The sequence below is a fragment of the Drosophila hydei genome, unplaced genomic scaffold, assembly GCF_003285905.1.
Source record: "Drosophila hydei strain 15085-1641.00,03,60 unplaced genomic scaffold, DhydRS2 tig00008119-arrow-pilon, whole genome shotgun sequence".
Taxonomy (NCBI): Eukaryota; Metazoa; Arthropoda; class Insecta; order Diptera; family Drosophilidae; genus Drosophila; species Drosophila hydei.
Window position 1 is genome coordinate 7,505,697 of NW_022045830.1, and position 24,247 is coordinate 7,529,943.

The window sequence follows — 24,247 nt, forward strand, 5'->3', positions numbered from 1 at the left end:
ACATATAACTGCATATATATTTTACAGTATTTTAAATTAAAAATTAAATGCTCGAAATGCCTTTTTATGTTTTATTAATATATATAGTTTTGAATCTTATTTATTTAAACTGAGTTTAGCGGCGTTTGCATCAGCTGTTTTCTCTTGCTCGATACTTATCGATAACAATTCACAGTGGCTGCGTGCAGTCTTAGTCAGGTGGCAACCACGCCGCACGTGTGTTTGTTTACAACGATGTCACGCAAAACATGGAGATCTCTGGACAAGCCGCCGCTTTCACAGCCCGTGCTCGAGGTTTTGCAGGAGTTTGGCTTTAAGCTAATGACACCTGTGCAAACGGCAGCAATTCCATTGCTGCTGGCACGCAAAGATGTCTCCGCCGAAGCTGTTACAGGCAGTGGCAAAACTTTAGCATTTCTCGTACCTCTGCTGGAGATTCTGCAGCGTCGCCACCATGAGACGCCCTGGGCAGCAAAGGAGATTGGTGCATTAATCATATCACCTACCCGTGAGTTGGCGCGGCAAATCTCCGAGGTACTTGCCCAGTTCCTGGCACACGAGGAACTGGAGCACTTGAATCAACAGCTTATCGTCGGCGGCAATAGCATTGAAGAGGACATCGCCGCATTAAAGCAGCAGTCGCCGTGCATATTGGTGTGTACGCCCGGACGTCTGGAGGATCTGTTTCAGCGTAAGGGTGATGACTTAAATTTGGCGCTGCGCGTAAAGAGTCTGGAGTTTCTGGTCCTCGACGAGGCGGATCGGCTGCTCGACTTGGGCTTTAAAACGAGCGTCAACAACATTTTAGGCTATCTGCCGCGTCAGCGACGTACTGGTCTCTTCTCAGCCACCCAGACAACCGAAGTAACGGACTTGATACGTGCTGGCCTGCGTAATCCTGTGTTAGTCTCCGTCAAGGAGAAGGCTTCTGTTAACACGCCAGCGCGTCTTCAAAATTTCTATAAGATTGTGGAACCGGAGCAAAAGTTTCTGTCCCTGCTTCAATTTCTACGCTCGTCCACCTCCAGAGCTGGCAAAGTTATGGTTTTTTTTCCCACATGCGCCTGCGTCGAGTACTGGGCAGAGGTGCTGCCGTCCTTGCTCCCCGATCGCCAAGTGCTGGGCATTCACGGTAAGATGAAAAATAAGAGAGCCAGCGTTGTGGAACGTTTTCGTAACGAAGCACAGTCGGTGCTGCTATGCACGGATGTGTTGGCACGTGGTTTGGATGTGCCCGAAATTGAGTGGGTGGTGCAATGGGATCCGCCGTCCAACGCTTCGAGCTTTGTGCATCGTGTGGGACGTACCGCTCGACAGGGCACCGAAGGAAATGCGTTAGTGTTTCTGCTGCCAAGCGAGGATGCCTACATTCAGTTCCTAAAGCTTAATCAAAAAGTTGACTTGAGTGAACTTCAAGAGGAATGTATTGAAGCAAACGAAGTAGAGTTGAGATCAACGGTGGAGCAACTGCATCAACTGCAGGCCGCTGACAAAGGTGCATACGATAAGGGCATGCGAGCTTTTGTATCCCACGTGCGTGCCTACACTAAACACGAGTGTAGTGCTATTTTGCGGTTGAAGGATTTGGATTTGGGGAAAATGGCCACAGCGTATGGACTGCTGCAGCTACCACGCATGCCGGAACTGAAAAACTACCAAGGCAATGGCTATATGGCACCCAGTTTTGAAGTGGATCTCACCAAGCTGACCTACAAGAATGCTCAGAAGGAACAGGTGCGCAAACAGAAACTGCAAACTTTTGAGCAAACAGGCACTTGGCCAGGTCGCCAGAAACAGCACATGAAACGCACCGAATCCTGGGATCAGACAAAGAAGGCCAAACTGGATGCCAAATCAAAGAAGGAGTTGCGCAAAGCCAAAAAGGAGCGAAAGCGCAAAGCGGCAGCAGGCGAAGACGGGGCACAGCGCAAGCGGAAACAACAGTACACGCAAGAGGAACTGGATGAGCTGGCCAGCGATATTCGTCTATATAAGCGACTCAAAAAGAAAAAAATTACCGACGAAGACTTTGACAAGGCCATGGGCATTGATGCTGATGATGATTAAAACAAGGAGAGTTTAATGTAAATAATAAAGTGTACAAAAATAAACTCTAAATAGTTTAAATTACAGCTATATGATATAGTGCAGGCAACCTTGGAAGACTTGCTCGAGTAACGATAGTTAAACTACATTGAATTTTGTTGTGTTACTCCAATCGAGTGCCACCACTAACTAACATTTAAATGGAAAAGTAGAACAAACTTCCCACCAAAACTTCGTATTTGCTCAGCTGCTCTTACGCTCACATTAAGCATGGGACATGAGAACGATCGAGGATGACCGCTGTATGTTTGCTTAATTCTTCTCTCTAATGAATTTTCGTATGAAAATGGAGGGAGATGAACGCGCTCTCTCTTTTTCTGGTTGGGTTCCACAACATAACTGTTACTCATACAGCATACTCTCGAGTGCTCTCTTCAAAGAATCTATTTATGTATGCATACAAATGCAAAAGAGAAGTGAGAAGTTGTGCGAAGTGGCTAGCGGTTTGCTGAGCTCATACACAATTTTTATTTTTGCTTAACTATTGTTACAAAACGGACCTATGTTACATGTGCGGGTGGTTTGCTGCCATCAAAAGATCTTAAAATCAATAAAATTGGCTCTGTTCTTTACTTTATTTCAAATTAAAAGAAAAGCTAATATTTTAACTAATTTACATATACATGCTTATTTGGCAGCATCCTGATTGGTTGCTCCAGAAATAAAGACCAACAGGACCACGGGCACAATGTACATCCAGTATTTAGCAAAGAAGCCCCTATTGTCACGCACCTCTCCGCGCTCCCTGGCCTCACGCTCACGTTCGAATTTCTGTATAAAGCTGCCAGTATCCGGTACCGGTGCCAATTCGGCATGTCGAATGATAACATCAGAGCTGAAGCTTTTCTCGTTAATTTGCTGCGTATTTTCGGAGGAGCATTCCGTGATCTTTGGAGCTAGATCCTGAGAGGTAGTGATGCCCGTTACATAGCCATTGGGATCGAGTGATACCCATAGAACGTCATTGAACTGAGCCAGCAGCAAGCTGCACGCTTTGCTTGAGGTCAAGAAACGTTGCTTACTGCCATTGGGATATGCGACCGTTGCCCTCATGCGATAGAAACCATTTTGGCTTGCCAGAACCTTCAAGCTTTCAAGTTCAGTGTCCGTTAATGCATTCTGGACAATGGTCGAAAGTCCCGAATTTAGACTTGGTATGGAGATATTGCCTCGATGAGAAAAGTGCTCCGGTCTTGCGGGTGTCAAGGAATGGTGCAAATCAATTGTTATCCAGCTGTCATGCTCCAAGAAGCTCCATCCACTTGCAAACAAACTGAGCAGAACGATTGACAAACAGCTTGATTTTAAATACATTTTCGTCTATATGTTTTTATTTGTTTTTGTCTGAAAGAGCAAAATTTTTATAGAAGTTTTTCAAGGGATGTTCCAGGGATGTTCCAGATAATCACTTACGTCTAAATTTCTTTAACAAGTCATTAAGTTGCAGCCCATATGATTTTTAGTATTTCACTATCGATAGTAATCGCAGAAAATTGATTGCTATTGCCAGAGATGAGCGTAGCATATGCTTACATATTTTGACAGAAGTAATATATATTAGAATTTTATATTGACATTTTAATAATATGGTATATACTATGATATTTATTTTTATGTTTATCAATATCAATTTACCAGATGTTTTTTTTTTAATTGACTTTCACTTCTTACCGGCAATGGCCAGTCACAGTTACCCGCAGATACTTAGAGCACATGGATTAATCGATAACAGGAAAGCAGACTCTGTGAGTAAACTTTTGTTAACGACATGTTAATTTAATTTATTGCTACATGTAAGTAAATTACGCGGATTTCCGAAGCCACAATGGGAAAAACCTCAAAGGACAAACGTGATGTTTACTATCGCCAAGCCAAGGAGGAGGGCTGGCGTGCGAGAAGTGCATTCAAATTGATGCACATCAACGAACAATTTGGCATTTTGGACAGTAAGTTGTTTATAGTTTTCTTTCACCATAATATGAATCTCAACTTAACTTATTCACAGATGTGCAACGGGCGGTTGATTTATGCGCTGCACCCGGCAGCTGGTCTCAAGTGCTCTCGCGCAAACTCTTCGACTGCTGCTTGACCGACGACCAGAAATCTGAAGTGAAAATCATTGCAGTTGATCTGCAAGCGATGGCGCCAATACGAGGAGTTATCCAGCTGCAGGGCGACATAACCAAAGAAAGCACAGCAAATGCGATAATTGCGCACTTTGATAAGACGAGTGACAAAAAGGCGCAGCTTGTCGTCTGTGATGGTGCACCGGATGTAACCGGTGTCCACGAAATGGACGAATATATGCAGAACCAGCTGATTGTCTCGGCTCTGAGCATTGCCACCTTTGTTTTGGAGACAGGTGGCACATTTGTGGCAAAGATATTCAAGGGAAATGCCAACTGTTTGCTGGAATCACAAATGCTAACATTCTTTAAGGATTTCCACATCTACAAGCCACCCAGTTCTCGTCCATCAAGCATTGAAGCGTTCGTCGTGTGCATTGGCTTTCGTCTGCCCAATGGCTACATTCCACAAATAATAAATCCGGCGAGGGATGATATCAGATTGTTAGCAAGGAAAACTGGATCGGCGGTCAATCGAAGGTTGGTGCCTTTCATTGCTTGTGGCGATTTGAATGGAGCTTCGGATGAATTGAGTACCAAATTTGAAGATGAATTCACCTCAGAGGACTATGAAATGACCTACGATGATATGATCAGAGATGTGGATTTTCCAGAGGAGTTTAAGGACGAGCTAGAGGATGTACTATTGGATGAAATCGCTGTACGAAGCGTAGAAAATTTTCAAACTCATTGCCTGTGGTAGATCCTGTTCGTGACAAAAATGGTTGATAATCCTAATTAAACAGAATCTTTAAAACGTAGTTGCATAACCAGCTTTTTATTGGACATAAAACATGAAAATGGTAAACTAAACGTGGCGCTTCTAATACTAAATGAGATGAAAAAGGTAAACGTGTTCAGGTAAACTCTTCGAATAGGGCGAATAGGTAGCTGTATTTTAGGCAGCGCCATCGACCACAATCTGCAGAATGGTGCGTCGCTTGGGATCGTAGGAGAAGCCATTGGATCGAAACAGTTCCGAATCGTAGAATGATTTCAGATTGCTAATATCCAGCTGTTTAGCACGCTCCAGCAGGTCACGCTCCATGATCTCCACATGTGTGGCGCTGGGCCCATCCTTGCAGCGTATGTAGGCCAGCTGATCGAGCGTTAGTTGACGCAATATGAAGAAGAGCAGCTCTGAGTGATCCTTCTGGAAGGCCAAATACTTTTGGAATGTGTTGCGCATCTTTTTCATTACGCTGAACTTTTGCGCCTCGATGAAACTCTCGAGCATCATGCGTATGGCCATGCTGACATCTGCCTCCAACACATTCTCGCGCAAATGCAGACGCGCATGCGCCTCTGCCATACGGATGACGCTCTCAATGTGACGCACCGTAATAGGCAGCGAGCCAGTGGCAAAGGATTCCTGACGCAGCTGCGCGTACATTTTGGCAATCTTGTCCTCATCAATGTTCTGCACAAAGAAAAATTGAGTTAAATTAATTACAGATTATATACCTGAATAGGATTTGGACTTACTGTTAGTTTAGGTCGTATATTTTCCTTGGCATAGACAATGTATTGACGAAGCAAATCCTGTGGTATCTCGTCCACAGTCTTCAGTTGCGGTTCCTCTAACTCAGGCTGCTCCTCTTCGCTGGGATGATGCTTCATGTGTGAGTGCACGACAAATTTGGCCAGCTGCTGATCCTGCATGGGATCAAACTCATCCTTGACCACGCACAATATATCGAAACGGGATAGAATTGGTTCCGAGAGATTCACATTTTCCGAAAAGGTCATCGAGGGATCATAGCGACCGCCAATGGGATTAGAAGCAGCAATCACCGTGCATCGGGCCTGCAGCGAGGTGACAATACCTGCCTTTGATATGGATATCGATTGTTGTTCCATGGCCTCGTGTATGGAGGTACGATCCTGATCGTTCATCTTGTCGAACTCATCTATCAGGCAGACGCCCTGATCGGCAAGCACCAATGCGCCCGCCTCAAGTGTCCACTCCTTGGACACGGGATTGCGACGCACGTAGGCGGTCAAGCCCACAGCGCTGGCTCCCTGGCCAGTGGTAAAAACGGCACGTGGTGCTATCTTCTCTGTGTACTTCAAGAACTGCGACTTGGCCGTACCGGGATCACCACAGATGAGCATATTGATGTCGCCACGCACCTTGTGCTTCTCGCCCGGATTCTTTGACTCGCCGCCGAAGAGAGCCAAAGCCAAAGCCCGCTTGATATATTCGTGGCCATAAATTGATGGCGCCATGGATGCCATTATTCGATCGGCAATTCGTGGATCTTTGCTCAGCTTCTGTATGGTGGCAATGTCTTCATCCGTCAGCGATTGCACTACTTGTTTGGAGTCTTTGACCACCACATGGTTGGCTATAATGACCGTTGCAAAGACAGGGAAACCCTGATCCGTATTCAGCGAGCCGTCATAGTTGTTCGTATAGATGCCCGTGACTTCCAGCTCATCGCCTGGCTTGCATTGATCGCACAGATCGGCGAGCAAAATGACATCCTTGCTGCGCGGTATACGACCGGCAGGTATGCGACCCGGCGACTCCTGTAGCGTGATTTTCTGATAGTTGCGATACAAAGTTTGCTCCATGTTAATTGAGAAGGGTCCCGTGCTCTGGCACTCGGGGCAAGAGCCCGGCTTAACCTCCGTATTCTGCGACTGCACAAAGGGACCCAACACATAGCCGCACTTAACGCAATCGTACTTAATCACCGACAGCTGTGGCAGCACACCCGTTGTGGCAGTGACTACGCCCAAGGTGCGTACGAGCTGATTGAGATGCAGCTTACGGAAGGTGCGCAGCTCTTCGATCAGCGGGAGCTCAGAGATCCGCACGTGAATTTCCGTAGTCACACGCTCGTAGGTGGGAAAAATGGAGAGCACCATGTCCTTGGCCACTTTGTCAAAAATTTCAAGCATCTGGAATGGTGCTTCGGGCAGAAAGTAAGCCAATACATGCTCCTTGTTGGCCAAATCCGTGTAGGCCACCACGAACGAAGATTTGTTTTGTTCGCACATGCGCCGAATGCGATCACGATATGTATAAGCGCCACGATCGTCAACGAAAGTGCGCAGGAATGATTGGAAACGATTTGCGATTTCAGTGCGCGGACCCAGCATGCTTACCCACTCCTTGGTGGAGTGCCCCTTGGTGTCTTCCAAGTTCTCTATAGATTCGATCATTTCTGTGTCTTCTACTTCACCGACGGCTGCCTTCTCGCCCGCACGTCGTTTGGCACGTGGACCTACATCATCCTCGTCGTCCGATTGACCAAAGCCCAAATCACGATCATCCCGATGAATACCAGCCGCACGATCACGACGACGCATCTCTGATTCGGCTGCAAATCGCTCGCCCTGCGACATTTCGGAGAAGTCCTCCTCATCATCCAGCATGGCAGGATCATAGTGATCCAGCTCAGGCATTTCGCGATAATCTAACAATTGAATTCATTCTTCAAAAATTTGCTGACTCTGCTACCAATTTATAGGTGCATACCATTCTCCATATTGTCGCCAAAAAGCTCCTCGCCATCATCCTCCTCCTCGTTTCGTACTGTTTGATCGCCCAAAATTTCATCTTCATTCTCGAAAGGCTCAAAGTCGCCAACAGGAGAAGTCATTGCTGCTCGCGATTCGCGACGCTCGACCACATCGCTGGGCATATTTGGCGGCGGTGAACTTGGATTATCCTATAAGTTGGCATTGCAAGTATTACACGCATTGTAGCATTAGGACCACTTACCATAGTTGCAGTGTGAGATTTTCTATATGAATTAATTAATATTAGTTTCCTCAATTCGAGCTCAGAGTTTGTTATGCTTCAATTTATACTGCTGCTGCAGCTGTGTGGAATTGGCGTGCAATTTTGGCGGGAGAAATGGCAATCACTCGATACTTATCGGGCAAACAATGCGATATTCATAAATAAGCGAATCGATTATATGAAGTGAAGTCGATTGCGACTCATCAGATTTTTACCTTTCATTAGAAGACATTAACAAAAAAGAAAACAAAGTATTGAAAGTAGAAGTTAAAAACACATTGTTTTTTAATAAATGGACAATTTTAAATATATATAAAAATTGTCCATTTTCCAATCAGATGTTTTGTTCAAGCTAACGTTTGAAAGCTAAGTGCTATATTAGTTGAAAGTTGTGCCATGCCATTGTAAACACTATATGTATATTATTTGTGATATCGAACTACAGATGGCTCAATGGTCTAGGGGTATGATTCTCGCTTTGGGTGCGAGAGGTCCCGGGTTCAAATCCCGGTTGAGCCCACTACGAATTTTTTACAAAAGCTTTTCACAATTTATTATTAAATAAATTATATTAATACATAAAAACTGTGTATAAATAATTGCTTAATGATATGTATGTTGGCCGTTTAACACTAGCCAATTAGAAATAATTAGTCGAATATTTTTAATTGATCACTTACTACCTACAAATTTATTTAAGTTTTACGGCACAGGTTTGCACGTGATTCTAAGACCTCTCGTATGTGTTTGGACACTTTTCTAATTTCTTTGCGCCTTCTACTTAATTATAGAATAAAAGACCGTCACGAGACGGCCGATTTATGGCACCGGAAGGAGTCGCCTACCCAGTATACATTTGCATAGGCATCGCATGCAGCGACAATGCCACATGCAAAATAATTGCGGCCATACAATGACATTAAAGCAAATGGAGTCAAGTGGAGTTTTGGAAGCAGACTTGGAACTGCAACTGTGACTGTCAGTTTGTGAATGTGTATATGTGTGTGTGCGACAGTGACTGTAGCTTTATGCTTGCGTTCCGTTTCGTTCTGTTCCGTTCCGTGCGGTGGTTACGCGGACAATACAAGCAAGCGTGCTGAGTAATTGCAGCTTTAAATGACATTAAACGCGCATCGTGCAGTTGTGCCTCCTCGTTTTATTTATTTATGTATTTGTTGTTGTAGTAGTTGGTTTTTCTTTCTTTCTCTTAATGTGCGTTGTTGGTATTTGCTGGTGCTGCTGACCAGCGTACGTGCCACGAAGCCGAAAGTCATTTGTCGATGCGGAATTGCAAGACATTTTATAAGCGAAGTCCCTTCAAGTAAAACTATCCGAGACGGGAAATTATTTCTTATTAAAACCTAAAGGCATGTGACGGGGCCCAGGTAAAAGAGCATGCGATTGCAAATTGACTCATTTTTCATTTCAAGCTGTATATAAGGAAAGGTGTTGCTTTTTGCCCTCAATATGTCACATTTTCGTTGCCTACAAACTCTAGTGTGTTTCACTATAGCAAATTAGCATTGTAATATCCATGCTGCTTGCATAAATACATACATATACATACATACATATTTATAAATGAATATACATTTGTATTTATGTACCTATTCTAATTATGTATTTGTATTTTGTTATTTTGAAACAATGTTGGGTTATTCAGGCCATTCTAGCAGATGTTAGCATTAACAAAATAAAAAGAAATACAGCATACACAGGATATAGCCATTATGATAAGCTGCTGTTGTAGACATGTTTGAGTACAGTTTTAAAAGTCTTTTGCGCTTAAACTCAAGCAAACATCAATTTGTTATTGTCATAACGAATTAAGCTAGCTGCAAGTTAGGCGCAACCAACTTAATGTTTACACAGAGGCACTCCGGCAGCAATAGGCTTGAATCGAAGCGGTTAACCGGTTAACAGCTGCTAAGCAAAAACAATTGGTTGACTACATATCTGATTAGGGAATTAGCATATGCCTTGTACTTAAGTAATTATGTACATAAATATAAATTTTAAATGCAAGACTTAAAATTCGTTCAAACACAGTTTTCACTTTAATATTCATATGCGGTCTTTCTGCGGCACGCAAATGTGATAACTTTTGCAAAATATACACTTTATATGAAGATGTTGTAGTAAGACCATAAAACGAGCTACGGTGGTCATAAAAAAGCATATAATTTCATGACGCCAGGTAAAAGGCAAACCTCAATGTATGGTAGCGGCCGCTACTCACATATGTACATAAGTGTATTATCTTTTACATTATGCCGAACTTGTTGGCGGGTTATTCTCGGGTAACGCCCATTTTGTGGGCGTGCTAATAAGCACAAAATCACACATACATCACACACACACATAAGCATATCAACTTTGCCAAATTACGAGGTATAAAAATGGCGTCTCATTATGGTAAATTTAATATTTCATGGGCAATTTGCCAGGATTGAAACCGACACACTTCAAAAATTGCGTCCACACACACGCACTCGCACTCACATTGGAATTTGGGCACTCATATATTCTTCATAGCAAGCTGCTGCATGAATGTGGTCGCAGTTGGGGGTTGGCAGAGGCGATGGAGGAGTAGTAGGTGGAGGTAGCGCCAGCTTCTTTCTTGATTTGCTTCGCTCATACAAATTTAAACTCAATTAAAAGTTTGCGTATTAGACAAACTTGTGCCTCGTTGTGACACGTTGATGACAAGACCGCGCCCATGTCGCCCACATTGTGCCGCTTGTATGCAATTTACCAGACGTCTAAGGATGAGAGACGGGAGAGAGTTTGGCAGTTCACTCGCCATTTGCAAAGCCAAATGACATTCGTATTTAGTTGTCATTAAAAATGTGTGCGCGATATATCTAAATGACTTTGGCATGACATGAGACCATGCGAGCATTCCATCTATCTCCGTATTACTCTGTCTCTGTCTCTCTCTCCCTTTCAAGCTCTCTGCCTTTCAGGCTGTGCCACATGTTGAGGTAGCCAAGCTGGCAGGCAGGCAGTAACTTCTTCAATTGAAAGCAACAACCCATTGACATACATTGATACGCTTTTTAGGTAGACTTTAGTAGAAATTACGCAAGTTGGTATTACAAACTTGAAGTGACGTATAAGTTGCTAAGCTAAGTACATTTGTGCACATTTGTACGGTTACAAATATACTTATGTATGAGCACATGTAGATAAAAGTAGAAGAGATTGTTAGTTTTAAGAAACACACGTTAAGTTGTTTGCAGCTGAGCTATGCGATTAATATAAATCGATTATAAACTACTTTCAATAGCACGTACATTGCCACAATCGATCTTTATGATAATTCCTTATCTTTTATGAATGAGTGTATGTAATTGCTTAAGTGTTGCTTGATAATAACAAAGAAACAAAAAAAAAGAACAAAAAATATTCACCGCAAGCTTGTTGGCTTACTGTTTGCACTGGGCCACTTCATAAACACCATAATCGTAGAATAATTTTTTTCTCCTGGTCTAGCCACATGGCCAATTTGCTGGTTGGCCCAAATGGTGAATGGCGAATGGCGAATGGCGAAAGTCGAATGGCAGCTGCATGAATAATGGAAACAAATCGGCAGCAAACGGCAAAAAGTTAAATGCTTCTAATGACAGAAAATGAAGCAAATGACGAAAAATTGCGCAAAACAAAAGAGACAAATAATAATGTACCAAAATGGCCGACCAGTTGGACTGACAATGGTCCCGACTTGCCTGGTCACTCAGCCCGCACTCTTTCTGCGTGCGTGCCTGTCGGTGTATGTGTGTGGGTGCATGTGTTTGTGCGTATGGCTGAGGAAGAGCAAAAGAGAATGAAACTCTCAAAGGAGCACGAGAAAGTGAAAGTGAATTAACAACAAGCAACTGCGGGCAAATCGAGAAAAGCATGTGCGCGGCATAATTACGAAGCAATTAGACGAAATTATTATTGAGGTCACTCGGCAGCAGGCGATGTCGGAGTTACTGCACAGAACATATGGCCAGTGGCTTTAGTGTAGAGTACTCCCTTCCGTTATGTGAGGCGTGCCAATGGGATGCGTACGTCATTATCATTCTATGCTACAGCGAATAAGGCGCAGCGCAATAGCCACTGAATAGAAGAACAAAACGTAGGCACAAATAAAGTACAATAAAAGCTTTAACGGCAAATAATATTGGGCGACAACGAATTTGATATACCCTTTACTATGTAAGATAGACAGTACATTTTGAATCAAGTTTTTATTGATATTTTGTAATATCATTTAATTAGTATAAATAAATATTTTAAAATATTTCAATATGTTTTCAAGAACAAAACTTGGTGTACAGAATATATTAAATTTAATGACCAATAATTTTGGCTCTGTTATGCACAGTAAAATACAAAAGAAAATCTGTTAACTAAAGACTTAACAGATTTTCTTTTAATGTTTAATGTTTTGCTAAATTAACTAAATGATAACTAAGCTGAATTATTAGTTACATGATCTATGACAAATATGTTCATACCTTCTATGAGTGCCTGATATAGAAAAACAGAAAAAACTTAATGCTGGCACTAATGAGCATGCAATCTGCGGGTGCTAAATGGTCTATGGATGTTTGACCAGCTGCCATTGGGACACTGGGTTTTGGAAACTGAGTAAGCTCTATATGTATATATGTGGGATGGGCATCAGGGTAGCAGGACAACAGCAACAGCACAACAAACATTGAACATTGAATGTCGCGTGAAGCACTTCAATTATGGTAAATGCGTTATAAAGTTGACACGTGAGTTTTGCATTTAGTCGAAAATCAGTTTAAAAAAACAGAAACGGTCTGCCCTAATGCGACCTGGTCAAGTTCGATTTGGGCCTACAATTTCCATAGCCATCGCGTGACAGAAATTAAATAAAGCAGTCAAAACATGTACGAAACAGTGACAACAATGACAACGACAACGACACACAGCTGAGGCGGAACCTGCCAGAAGCTCTATTTGGGGCGGTACGACCTTAATTGTCGCTAGGCACCCAGCTGAGGTCCTTGTTTGCATGTTGGTTGATTGCCCTGGGCTTTTACTTGCCGCAGGTGTGAGAGGTGCACCTTAAAAGCATTCGTTGCATAGTTTCAGGCGCTCAACTTTTTTGCAGTTCGTCGGAAAATCGAATCGCCAAAACCCAAATAAAGCCCCGATGAAGGTTACAAGGTCTTAACATTGATTTTGAATTTGATTTTGACAATTGTTGTAAATATGTGCATACATATGCACGTATCATACACACACCCACCACATGCGGCATTGACATGTCAAACTTTGAAGGACCTGAGAACAGGTGGAAGTTCGCAGTAGCTAACAATAAACTAGGCGGAAAGTTGGAATATAAATCAAAAACTAATGGAAATTATTTGTTTAAATCGAATCAAATTGTGAAAACAATAGAAAAGTATTAAATCACTTGCAATTTAAAACAGTTTCCAGCGATTCGATATTAAATGCGGAAAAACAAGTTAATTGAAATTCAATTTCATGATTCACATATCGGCGTACGCATTCGAGCCTTGACGCTGCTGCCGTTTTAAATCTGATTATGGAAATGCCATTAAAAAACTTTTATGAGCATGGAAAATTGTGGGAAATGTTAGAAAATCACGCAGCCATCTAAAGAGAAACAGCAAATCGAGTTAGCCACAGTGTTGCAGTTGCAGTTGCAGCTCTAAAGCGGAAGCGAAATTGTGACGTAAATAAACGCCGCACCAGCACGCATATCCTTAACAACAGCAACAACAACAACACTAGCGATAGCAACAACAATAGATGTTGCAAAATGCAACGGCAGCAGATTTATAAATAAACATTGCTCCACAAATTTATGCATCACATTCTTTTAGCTTGTTTATGTAGCTGCTTATATTGCACAATGCGTCACGCAATGTATTTTTAATTAATTTATGTAAATTGTTAAGTTTGGCGCACAAAATGCTTAATTATATTGCTGGGCAATTTTTTTTTGCAACCTGAACTTATTGAATATGGCTAAAAAGGTATATTGGCTTCTTAATAATCTTTACCGCTTGCTAAATATATTGTTTATTGTCATAAGTATCGGTACTTTTTACTCAATTCGGCGATATCTCTTTATGCCACTCTGCGTAATCGCTCAAAACTAACTTAAGCTATCGCGAATTTATGGCGATCGATGAGCGGTAGTTCAGTTTCTGCAAAGCTTTTCCAACCTTCTTGACTTTGCTATATTCACACATTGTTCAGTCATAAAGGCGCACATCTAGAGACAACGTTATTCCATGTATATTTGTGTATGTATACAAGAAGTAAAGAATGATTGACGCAATATCTCTGTGTAGGGTATCTCTTAGTCAGCCGTCAGCAGCTAAAGCACTTTCACTTGTATGCAAACTGCTTTAATTTGAAAACATTATGTAAACATATTCATCTATTAATTCATGTGTTTATAAATATTTTATTGAATTTATTTGTGGCACATTCGAAATGCTGTTATGTTTAATAGAGATATTTTCGGTTTATTTTACATTTAAATATGTATATACTTTCCTGCGATTGGCACTTAGTGAGTACACGCACCATAGCAGAGACGCAAACCAACTTGCCCTTTTGTGTGTTTAATGACTTGTTTGCTTCGCTAATTGTCGGAGGCCGTTGCAGTGATCGCAATATATTTACGCCCTTTTATGAGAACCGTCTGCATTACGGGCGGCGTACATTTGCGAGTGTAGCTGTTGACTGTGGCAGCTGTGGCAGCGGCCAGGGGCAGCTTTGGTGGTGCAACTAGCTTGGGCTGCGGCATGGGCTTGGCCAGCTCACGCGCAGGCTGCTCTTGTTGCTGGCTGCAGAGCAGCGCCGCTTTGTTCTGTTCGTTCTCAATATTCTGCGCTTCATTTTTAGCCTTGCAGCATTTCTGAATATAAATGTGTTTATTATTTAAATGGAGCTCTGTCTTTATGCACTGTATGCTTACTGGGCACAAGTAAATGTCCTTCAAAGTGACGGGGTCTTTGATAACCTTACGAGTTCTGGCCTTGCACTTGGAGCAAATGGAAAACGGTGCCATAACCTTAACGTTTTAGCAGCATGCTAACAGTATGAAAACAGTGTTGATTAACAGACTACTAAACAGCAAAGAGTGTTAAGAAAGTAATTGTTCAGCGCTAAGCAACACTGAAAATTGACTTTAAAGCTGAATCTGAACGCATTTCGTTTGTTTACCTTTGGCAAATTGGCAACAAAAACTTCTAAGTGCTTGGCATTTACATTTGCATTTGCATTTGAACACTCAACGAGCTGCAGTCTAATATAACTGGCCAGAATTTTCTGAAAAATGGCTTGGCAACTGCAGCCGCTGATGGCCTGTATAATGACCTTTGATGTCAGCCTGCTGGCTGCTGCTCGTATTCGCATTAACGCCATTAGGCCAATTTGGCAGCTTGCCCTGACAGAAAAACAGAAAAAGTAAAAAACAAAATGCAAAGCACACAAGAAACTTTTACAAAGGTAACCAAAAGTGTGGTCCAAATGGCAGCGCGCAACTTGACTGTAGTCTGCGAAGAGGCAGGAGGACCCTTCATCTGCTCCTCTTGCACACATATGTATCTATGCAAGTTCAAATAAAAGTCAAGTGTGCAATACTGAAAAATAACAGCTGCTGCCACAGTCTGTGCCTTGCCCCGTGCTGTTGTTGTCGTTGCCGTCGTTGCTTGTTGGCTGCAATCATTTCTCTTCGTTGGCCCAAGTTAGCTTTAATTACGATCCCAAACAGTCAGTTCACAGCTAACAGCTGTGTCCTCGTCCTCGCATTTCACTCCTTTTATTTGCAACATGCATCAATTTATGTTCACTCGCATGCTTTTTATTGCCTTACGTTGCCCAACACTGAATGTAAGCTTCAAGAGGCAGAACTCTAGTTGCACTGGATTTCTTTATTACCTGTCAAACACTATGAATCGGCAGTGGAAGTAGCTGACAATTCTTACATCTGTTGCGCTTTTTATAGCTCGTTCCCCTTTAAAACCTTTAAAGCTTAGAAATCGTTAGACAACCAAAAAAGTATGCAACACTTTTAATATAATAGTAAAGATACTGAAAGTTGGGAGGTAAGAGAAGTGATTGTTCTAAGCAACTCGACTAGCTGATGCCCTTTTTCTGAACTATTGCTATTTTATATACAGGAATCAACTAGATCTATGCAGTTACACGATTATATAAGAGAAGGGAAGCTGAGAAAGAATTAGTGAAGAGAAATTCTTGTTTGAAACACTCGACCAGAATGTCCTAGATGTAGTAAAATATGTGAATTCGTTCATTTTTTCCGTAAAAAGAACATAATTGGAGATAAGATATACGCAGTCTGATTACCTCATGCTTTGTTCGAAAAAACCTCAAATATTAATCAACTAAATCTATCGACAAAGTCAATTACAACTACATAATATATTAAGAGATTTTAATACACTTTCAGTTGAAGCTTATATGTAATATAAATATGAGAAACTATATTATATGAAATCAAGTAAAAGAAGAACAGAAAAGAGAATCGCGCTTCTAACGGACTCGATTTACCATAAAATTTAGCATTTTATGAAAATCAACAAGATCTCTAAGAGATTTCAATATAAGAAACTATGCGGTGTGAGAGAAGAGCTGAAGACAGTCCATCTATTGATTACATATAACGAGAAATATAGCAGATTTAATCACAGAGTAAACGAAATAAAGTGCTCGATAAATGAATATACCCACTCTCTCACTCTCTCCCTGATATAATATAGGGTAACACAATGCCTGCTATGATCACATGTTCTTCTGAGAATTCACTTTGTAATTCGCTTTGTGTACAATAACTTTGTTATTTACTGTTATCTATTGCACTTTTCTTTCATAATAAATTATTTATGAATAACTTCTACATATTAATAATTTCTAAATAATTAATAAAGTTTTATTTACTTATGATATTCTTTGCCTGTATTGAAGCTCGCTTGCAGCGGACTCGGGCTCAACTGTTATTTGAGACTTGCTGCTGGCTTGATCTTGTTTAATCGATGGAGTTATCGATCTATCGGGTGGTGGCGCCATCTATGCAGCGCTTTAACAATTGACGCCTCCACGACATTTCAGCCATATTCAAGCTAATGATGGCTCATGACGTCAGCCTTGCCTCGAACAATCCAAATTGAATGTAATGGACAAAGGCAAAAACATTTGATTTATTAGTTTTGTCATTAAACAAATTGTCGAACAATGACAGGCCCAATACATATGCACTTGAAGACCATATATATATATAGATATATATATATATATATATATATATATATGTGCCTATATGCATGTAGTCGGTAGCGCTTATTTATGTAGATTGATATTTGTTTCGGATAAACACAGGCAATGACGCAAATTTGAATAAACATTTTCATTACCGAAATGTTCATGGGTCCCCCAAGGACCTCAAACAGGCTGTGGCAATCACTTTGCTTCAATTGCTTTTCGAAGCGGCTATCGTCCATCGTTCTGCATCGATGCAGCACAATTTATGGCAGCACAAACTCACAGAAACAAAAACAGAAACCGAAAACTATCAATTACTGGCGGTGCGTAGAACAAAAGGATAGCCATGCTAATAGATGACAATAATCGATTTGTAATGAGCAGATAATATCCTCCTGGCACACAGCGATACGTCCTTAAAATAGTTTACTATATGCTAATTGAGCAGAGCTTTGGGCAGCTTGAGGTCCTCCAGCTGCTCCATCTCCACGCCGGGCAGCACCAACTCATAATTATGTTCGTCCACATCGATTTTCGTACTCTCGCAGTATTCCTCGACTTCAGGCAGCAGAACGCCATCTTGAAACTTCTCGCGCAGCTTTTGAAAGAGATCAACTTTCAGTTTGCGCCGCCTGTGCTCCTCGTCGATGACGCGTCGGAACACAGCGCTCATGTTCTGATGCCTTGTCTTGCTCTGGCTCATGCTAACAATCGCCGCCTTCACATGGTCAATCGTTATGTGCATCGTCTCCATCGTCCGTTTGCTCGTCCAAATTGCCACGCAGCGCTCACAGAGGCCTACCACAAAGTTTGTCACCTTCTGGGGGCACATCTCACATTTGGCCACCTGCAGCAGCGGATCGCTTTGATTCGAATTCATATAAATGCTTTGAAGCTTCTGCAAATGTGTGTGTGTGTGTGTCTGAAGAGCTGCCCACGTGGCATTGGCTGCATTCAACTCTGACGTTTCATAAGAGTTTCAGACAAGTTTCTTCTATACAAAATAGTTCGGCTTAATATAGTTTCATATGCGCCTTATTAATGTGAAATTATTTATCTTAAGAATATATCGCTTGTTTTGAAATCGTTAGCCAAATTCAACTGCTGAACGTGTTCATTGGCAGTGAACAGTGTTGCCAACGGCTAACTCGTGTTAGGAGTTGCTTATGCAGGCTGCTTATCCTTTTTGACACTCTGGCTGCTTTTAGAAGAGGTTGGCAGCTCTTTGCCCGCTTCTTTGATGAAACTTTAAATTAAGTTTGATATGGAGTAGATATAGGTATAAGAAAACCCAATTAATATACGAAACTAATTTATGAAAAACCGCTCAATTTTAGCTGGAGATCTTCCTTATGCTTTATACCCTGAAGCCATTTAGGCAGCAGTGGGCATGTTCGATCTCGCGCCAGTCATTGCAACTACATAGCCAATACTATATTTAATTAATAATGTCATAAAATATGCCATGCAAAAATATCGTTTCATTGATTAAAAAATATATTTATTTTACATTCTTCTGATTTACGCTTCTGTAACTCTAAAAGAAACACACATGACTAGTCCTTTGCTTTCGTCTGCCTGTTTGATCGCGTAGACTTCCTATATTGGTCTTATATATAGAACACATAGTTTCAGTACTATATTATACGAGGGTCGACTGAACAAATCACAAATTCATTTCTAATTTCCGTTACATCGAAAATTTATCAGTCTCTGCTCAAATATCATGTGCCAAGACTTAACCAAAAGCAGTTGGCTAAAAGAATTTGGTAATTCAAGCTCATATTTCAAATGCTTGAAGTGTTGGCAATTTTTTTTTTTATTATATTTGAGAATCAATTTTATGATTAAAGCCTTGGCCAGATGGTGTTAGCTGTTGGCTGTTGGCATGCCAGGCTGAGCCGAGCCACGCTGAGGCCATTGCGAGGCTCTTTTCGTTTTAGCAAAATTCGTTTAATTTCTTAAATTGAAATTATGGTAATTTCCTGTAGTCATGCAAGCCTTTGGGGCCGGCTTTCGTGCCTGATCGATTGGCCAGCGCCAGGCCCTTGGGCGGACTGGGTATGATTCAGCTAACCAAAAGTCAAGTTCATAAATTTAAAGCAAATGCAGTTCGAGGCGTTCGCCTTTCGCCTTTCGCTATCCACTTAACTTTGACAGCCGATGAATGCTTCTGGGCTCTGTTGCCATCGGGGTCCGTTAGGGTTTCGTCATTGAGCTGCCATTTTCAAGGTCTGCTGCCAGCCCAATCGATAATAACTCACAGCCACGCTGCTGCCTGTGTGCGGGTGTTATTTACAATGAAATAATTTAACTGTTGATTTATGATTTACAAGCACAATTAGAGCCGCACCCAAAAGAGACGCCAAAAATGACACATTTCATTGTTCAATTGGCGTGCAATGTGTGGGCCACAAGTCGTGGCGCCACGCTCCGCCCCCATCTGCCCCGAATATAATCGTGGGAAACCTGTGCACGGACTTGCGAGCACATTGAATGCTCCAGGCAGAGGCAGCTTGTTAAGCTTGTTGTTCTCTCAATTGCGTCCTTTAGTGGCATTTCATTCGAATCAGAGCACCTCAGACCACAAGCCATCCCCACAGCTCACATCACAGCTCCTCCTAGTCCCCCATCTCCGCCCTACCAGTTCGAACAAAGCGATTTGCCATTTGCATGACCAGGCAAGGTGTGCGTGGTGGTGCAGGAGGGCGGCATTTCGGTTACCTGTTGAGATATGTAGCACCATGCCCGGAGGGCAGGTGGAGCGTCAGCTTTCAAATTGTGCGAGCAGCAGGCAGTTCTGGAGCCATGTCGAGCATGATTTGCTCGACTACTGGGCGTATCCTTAACGGGCCATTTCAGCAATGCGAAAAGGGTCGAACTTGGCTTTCATACATTCAGGTTCCACGAAAACACGCGTTGAGTGCGTGCAACAGCTTCCTAGAACTGCCCCCAACGCCCTCAAAGTTGCAGTTACATATTTTATGGCGAAATATTCAGAAGCTAGCCAATAGCTGAATATTTTTGTTCAATTCATGAAAATCCTGCCTGGCTGCGGCCAAGAGTTGCGAGGTAATGATTGAGAGTGCTGCCAAAAAATACAAAAGTCAGGCTTTTCCAATTAAAATTCAATAATTGTGCTGTCAGAAGCAAACTTATATCAAATTTAAGCTACGAAAAAAATACCCTGTAATCTTTGTAACCATACACGGGATAAGAGCGATGGAAGAACCCGCCATAGTGCGAAGTGTCTGATATTTGCTTATACTTAAGTGTTGACTCTAACTAAATTTAGGATTTAAGATGCACTAAAATAACTGAAGATATGAAGAAAGATTTTAAAGTAAACAGATTTGAGAGTGCTACAGAAGAACCTAAGTGTAAAATGCGATCCACTAGCATATGAAAGATCGACTAGAAGAAGTCTGCTATTGATCCTAATCTAAAGTAAACAAGGCAGCCTTAAGGCTTGTAGTATACCAAAATGATTTTTAGAGAGCGACAAAAGTCATGGCAACTCGTACACAAGTTTGAAAATATGTAACACACTAAAACTGAGATTTATTAAAATAAATTAGGAAGCACATTCATGGAAGGGTTGTTTATATTATAAAGCTTATTTCCTAAATACTATATATTCCCAAACTGAAACTAAATTCTGAATATAGTATTTTCTACAAGTTTTCTAGTTACATTTATTTCATATACGTATATATACGATGAGTTATATCCTCCACGGTCAGACATTTACAGAAAGCTTTCTGTCTGCCAATATTTTGTGTCTTTAGTCAACTTGCCATGGGTCAATTCAGTCAGTTTAAATCAGGAAGAGGTCATCGATTTTCATTCATGTTTATTATATAATGAGATTCCTCATAACTTTTTGATGTCTTGTAACAAGAATGCGAGAAGCATGCCCGCAATCGAAGCTGTTCAAATTCTCGTCATAGTTATGGCATATTTGTGGCAAATTCGCGACATCCTCTGCTTCCGCTGCGACCGCACAGTAACCATAACTAAACTATCTTGTGCGACCACAAAGTCAGGGAAACTCACTTTTCGGCTGCGACTAGGGGAGACACACAAACAGCGACTGCTGAAAAAGGTTATGCATGGAACAAAAGGGGGCAGCAGGTGGTCATGGTGTAGGTGGTGGATGTGAAGGTGTGTGCACACATGAACGCACGGCATACAAACCAGTTAGTTTGCTAGGAAAGAGGTGCTAGAGAGGGACTCGAATGGAAGCTGTGGGGAGCTACGCTTCGCACTGCAGCTCAACTGTAAACATCATCATTGACGATGTCGGTGTCGTAGTCGTTGCCCCCGGAACTGGCTAGAATGACTGCCATGGACGATCTCCTGTGTGCCTTAGAACGGCGACTGTGTCTATTTCCATGCGTTGCGCTCGAACGTCGACAGTCCCGATGGATGCCTTTGATTCAATTTCACTTCATTTCATTTTTGTTGTCGCGACTGCGTCGCTGCTTTGTGGCAACTCATGTGGGCTGCCCAACCTCGCAAACAGCGAAATCAACGGCCCGGAATTGTGGACGATGATGGCTTGCCATACACGTACATACACATCTATTGGATGTGCTTCTTCTTCAATTTCGTCTTCTTCTTTTTGTTCTGGTTGCCGTTGTCGTTGCTGTGACTCTTCTCCATGAAGTGTAAGTTAAAATAAACAAGTAAGATAGCTCTAGTCGGGGTGCCCAACTAGGAGATACCCTGATCCTCGTCCTCTGAGTTTAATATTTTCCGTAGTTCGTATCGAATATTCAAAAAAAATAGAAAACAAATTAAAAACGACATTGCAAGACCAGATGTCCAACCTGGACTGTTTGCGCAACGTGCACCAACTCTACCAACACCAACACTAATTCAAAAAAAAAAAAAAACAATAAAAAAAATTTGTCGCAGCGAGGATTGAATCCAAGCCTAAACTCTAACGAGCGACGCCTCTACCAACGCAGCCACTATACCTCTTACAAGAAGAGTTGCAAATTTGAAGTTGAGTAGCAACTGATAATTCAAGCAGAATTGAATAGCAATTTCGATTCTTGGAATAGAAAAGAATACACGCATTTGAATGTATGTGTGTACACGCATAGGAAAAATGAGTGCGCGTGGCGCTACTGACATGTCTGACAAGGATGTCCAGACCGTTATTGTAGTCTTGTAATTTTTTACGTGCTTTGTTATGATGCTCCAAGTCTGTTGCCTGTTTTGTCCTGATTCTTTCTATGTTCTGTCTGGATCTTTCGCAACATTCCGGGTCTGTTGTAATATTCCTTCCAAAAAATACATCCAAAGGTCTCTTATTGGTAACTGAATGTATCGATGAGTTATACTCATATACTGCTCCATCCAGTAGTTCTTTAAAATTGTTCTGCTTCCGGTTATTTTTTAAACATCTCGTTATTTCGGATAAGGTGGAAGGGGATCTTTCCACTTGTCCGTTAACTGAACTTTTGTAAGGGGGAGCATTATAGATTTGGATATCTAACTGATCCTTAAGCATGAAGGTTATAGTTTCCGAATACAGCGACTTTTCGTTGTCCATCAATTTTTTGTATGTGATTCCAGTAACAGATTTTACCGATATGTTCTCTGTGAATATCATCGAGCGCACGTTGGAAAATGGATGGTGCGTTTTTTAAGCCGAATGGGAGTCGTGTTAACTCGTATTTTCCGTTGTTCACGGAGAAGGCTGTTTTCGGTATATCGGACGTTTTCAGCGGGATTTGATTAAGTCCACTCTTAAGGTCGAGGACAAAAAAGAGATTATTGTTTCCGAGTTGGGCTAATACCTCGTTAATCTCGGGGATGGGGTATTTGTCTGCTATAGTGGCTTTATTGAGTTTTCTGTAGTCTATTACCATTCGAAATTTCCTTTCACCGGATGCATCTAGTTTCTTAGGAACTATCCATACTGGTGAGTTATAAGGTGACCGTGAAGGTCGAATAATGCCATTATCTAGCAGCTCTTGGACTTGACTATTCACTTCATCTTCGGACATTTGATATTGGTAGAATTTTGAATATATTGGGGAATCGGTAGAGGTTCTTATTTCTGCATCAACATTCGTAGCGTAGGTTAATTTTTCGTTTGGGTCCGCAAAAAGATTAAAATATTTCAGGATTAATTGGTTCCCATTGAAAATGGGAAATCAGGGTATAATGGTTTTTTGCAAATGTATGTAACAGGCAGAAGAAGGCGTGGCAGACCCCATAAGGTATATATATTCTCGATCAGGACGACAAGCCGAGTCGATTGAGCCCGTCTGTCTGTCCGTCCGCCTGTCTGTCTGTCCGTCTGTCCGTATGTGTGAACGCGTGGATCTCATCATCTATAAGAGCTAGAGAAAATTTTTTTGTCCGTGTATAGCACGCGCACGTCAAGTTTGTTTCAAATATTCGATAACTATTCGCATTTAATTGTTATCGAATAAAAACATGATTGAAATGCAGTTAATAAATTATATCTCAAACGTCTTGAGAGCCTTCAAATTTTGTATTTAGTTTTATGTATATTTTATGCAATTTTGATTATTGTTGGATTTTGGATACCGGCTCCAAATTTCCCAAAATTATTAAAATTTAAGTTTAGTTGGAACTGGGGCAATTATGTGAAAGAGTTTGCATCTCAACCAAGCCAATAGGATATGTAGATCATATGCTGAAAATTCCATTAAAATCCATTAAGTAAAAAAGAAGTTATTATCAGCAGCGCCACGCGCACGCATTTTTCCTATGCGTGTACACACATACATTCAAATGCGTGTATTCTTTTCTATTCTAAGAATCGAAATTGCTATTGAATTCTGCTTGAATTATCAGTTGCTACTCAACTTCAAATTTGCAACTCCTCTTGCAAGAGGTAAAGTGGCTGCGTTGGTAGAGGCGTCGCTCGTATACGGAAGCGCCCAGGGTTCGAGACCGACGGATACGAATTATATCTTATTGTTTTATTTTTTTT

General features: G+C 41.6%; 6 protein-coding genes and 1 non-coding gene across 11 annotated transcripts; 3 read left to right on the forward strand and 4 right to left on the reverse strand.

The window, feature by feature from the left end:
* Positions 1–203: 203 nt before the first annotated feature.
* Positions 204–2,108, forward strand: LOC111596826 (probable ATP-dependent RNA helicase DDX55 homolog). The gene has a single exon (XM_023311200.2). The coding sequence runs from the start codon at positions 235–237 to the stop codon at positions 2,065–2,067; it is 1,833 nt and encodes a 610-aa protein (XP_023166968.2). The 5' UTR covers positions 204–234; the 3' UTR covers positions 2,068–2,108.
* Positions 2,109–2,582: 474 nt separating this feature from the next.
* LOC111596843 (ER membrane protein complex subunit 10) lies at positions 2,583–3,597 on the reverse strand. Its single transcript, XM_023311258.2, has 2 exons — positions 3,520–3,597; positions 2,583–3,450 (listed from the first exon to the last, which is right to left on the reverse strand). The coding sequence occupies exon 2, from the start codon at positions 3,418–3,420 to the stop codon at positions 2,734–2,736; it is 687 nt and encodes a 228-aa protein (XP_023167026.2). The 5' UTR covers positions 3,421–3,450; positions 3,520–3,597; the 3' UTR covers positions 2,583–2,733.
* Positions 3,598–3,615: 18 nt separating this feature from the next.
* LOC111596833 (putative tRNA (cytidine(32)/guanosine(34)-2'-O)-methyltransferase 1) lies at positions 3,616–4,993 on the forward strand. Of its 4 annotated transcripts, none has more exons than XM_023311242.1 (4): positions 3,616–3,695; positions 3,791–3,851; positions 3,905–4,052; positions 4,112–4,993. In XM_023311242.1, the coding sequence occupies exons 3-4, from the start codon at positions 3,932–3,934 to the stop codon at positions 4,933–4,935; spliced, it is 945 nt and encodes a 314-aa protein (XP_023167010.1). In that variant the 5' UTR covers positions 3,616–3,695; positions 3,791–3,851; positions 3,905–3,931; the 3' UTR covers positions 4,936–4,993. The 4 variants fall into 4 exon arrangements, with proteins under 4 accessions (XP_023167010.1, XP_023166999.1, XP_023166979.1 ...); XM_023311231.1 differs by having other exon boundaries at positions 3,927–4,052; XM_023311211.1 differs by having other exon boundaries at positions 3,791–4,052.
* On the reverse strand, positions 4,991–8,111 carry LOC111596817 (DNA replication licensing factor Mcm2). The gene is made up of 4 exons (XM_023311188.2): positions 7,966–8,111; positions 7,720–7,912; positions 5,718–7,657; positions 4,991–5,652 (listed from the first exon to the last, which is right to left on the reverse strand). The coding sequence occupies exons 1-4, from the start codon at positions 7,966–7,968 to the stop codon at positions 5,131–5,133; spliced, it is 2,658 nt and encodes an 885-aa protein (XP_023166956.1). The 5' UTR covers positions 7,969–8,111; the 3' UTR covers positions 4,991–5,130.
* A 322-nt stretch (positions 8,112–8,433) lies between these two features.
* On the forward strand, positions 8,434–8,505 carry Trnap-ugg. Its single transcript has one exon. It is a non-coding gene; the product is annotated as a tRNA-Pro (tRNA).
* A 5,938-nt stretch (positions 8,506–14,443) lies between these two features.
* On the reverse strand, positions 14,444–17,025 carry LOC111597179. 2 transcript variants are annotated; one of them, XM_023311755.2, is made up of 3 exons: positions 16,948–17,025; positions 14,963–15,078; positions 14,444–14,902 (listed from the first exon to the last, which is right to left on the reverse strand). In XM_023311755.2, the coding sequence occupies exons 2-3, from the start codon at positions 15,053–15,055 to the stop codon at positions 14,627–14,629; spliced, it is 369 nt and encodes a 122-aa protein (XP_023167523.1). In that variant the 5' UTR covers positions 15,056–15,078; positions 16,948–17,025; the 3' UTR covers positions 14,444–14,626. The 2 variants fall into 2 exon arrangements, with proteins under 2 accessions (XP_023167523.1, XP_023167514.1); XM_023311746.2 differs by lacking the exon at positions 16,948–17,025 and having other exon boundaries at positions 14,445–14,902; positions 14,963–15,122.
* Positions 17,026–17,553: 528 nt separating this feature from the next.
* Positions 17,554–18,272, reverse strand: LOC111597202. Its single transcript, XM_023311775.1, has one exon. It carries the CDS (start codon positions 18,146–18,148, stop codon positions 17,705–17,707), a length of 444 nt encoding a protein of 147 aa, XP_023167543.1. The 5' UTR covers positions 18,149–18,272; the 3' UTR covers positions 17,554–17,704.
* Between the last annotated feature and the right edge of the window lie 5,975 nt (positions 18,273–24,247).

What these genes read in the sequence shown, in the direction of transcription:
- LOC111596817 (XM_023311188.2), bottom strand. An exon ending in TGGCGACAATATGGAGAATG is followed by an intron (nt 7,658 to 7,719) that starts GTATGCACCTAT and finishes TTCAATTGTTAG; the next exon opens with ATTATCGCGAAATGCCTGAG. An exon ending in ATATACGACCTAAACTAACA is followed by an intron (nt 5,653 to 5,717) that starts GTAAGTCCAAAT and finishes TTCTTTGTGCAG; the next exon opens with AACATTGATGAGGACAAGAT.
- LOC111596843 (XM_023311258.2), bottom strand. Translation starts at nt 3,420, where the DNA reads ATGTATTTAAAATCAAGCTGTTTGTCAATCGTTCTGCTCAGTTTGTTT.
- LOC111597202 (XM_023311775.1), bottom strand. Translation starts at nt 18,148, where the DNA reads ATGAATTCGAATCAAAGCGATCCGCTGCTGCAGGTGGCCAAATGTGAG.
- LOC111596826 (XM_023311200.2), top strand. Translation starts at nt 235, where the DNA reads ATGTCACGCAAAACATGGAGATCTCTGGACAAGCCGCCGCTTTCACAG.
- LOC111597179 (XM_023311755.2), bottom strand. Translation starts at nt 15,055, where the DNA reads ATGGCACCGTTTTCCATTTGCTCCAAGTGCAAGGCCAGAACTCGTAAG. An exon ending in AGGACATTTACTTGTGCCCA is followed by an intron (nt 14,903 to 14,962) that starts GTAAGCATACAG and finishes ATTTATATTCAG; the next exon opens with AAATGCTGCAAGGCTAAAAA.
- LOC111596833 (XM_023311211.1), top strand. Translation starts at nt 3,932, where the DNA reads ATGGGAAAAACCTCAAAGGACAAACGTGATGTTTACTATCGCCAAGCC. An exon ending in ACAATTTGGCATTTTGGACA is followed by an intron (nt 4,053 to 4,111) that starts GTAAGTTGTTTA and finishes ACTTATTCACAG; the next exon opens with ATGTGCAACGGGCGGTTGAT.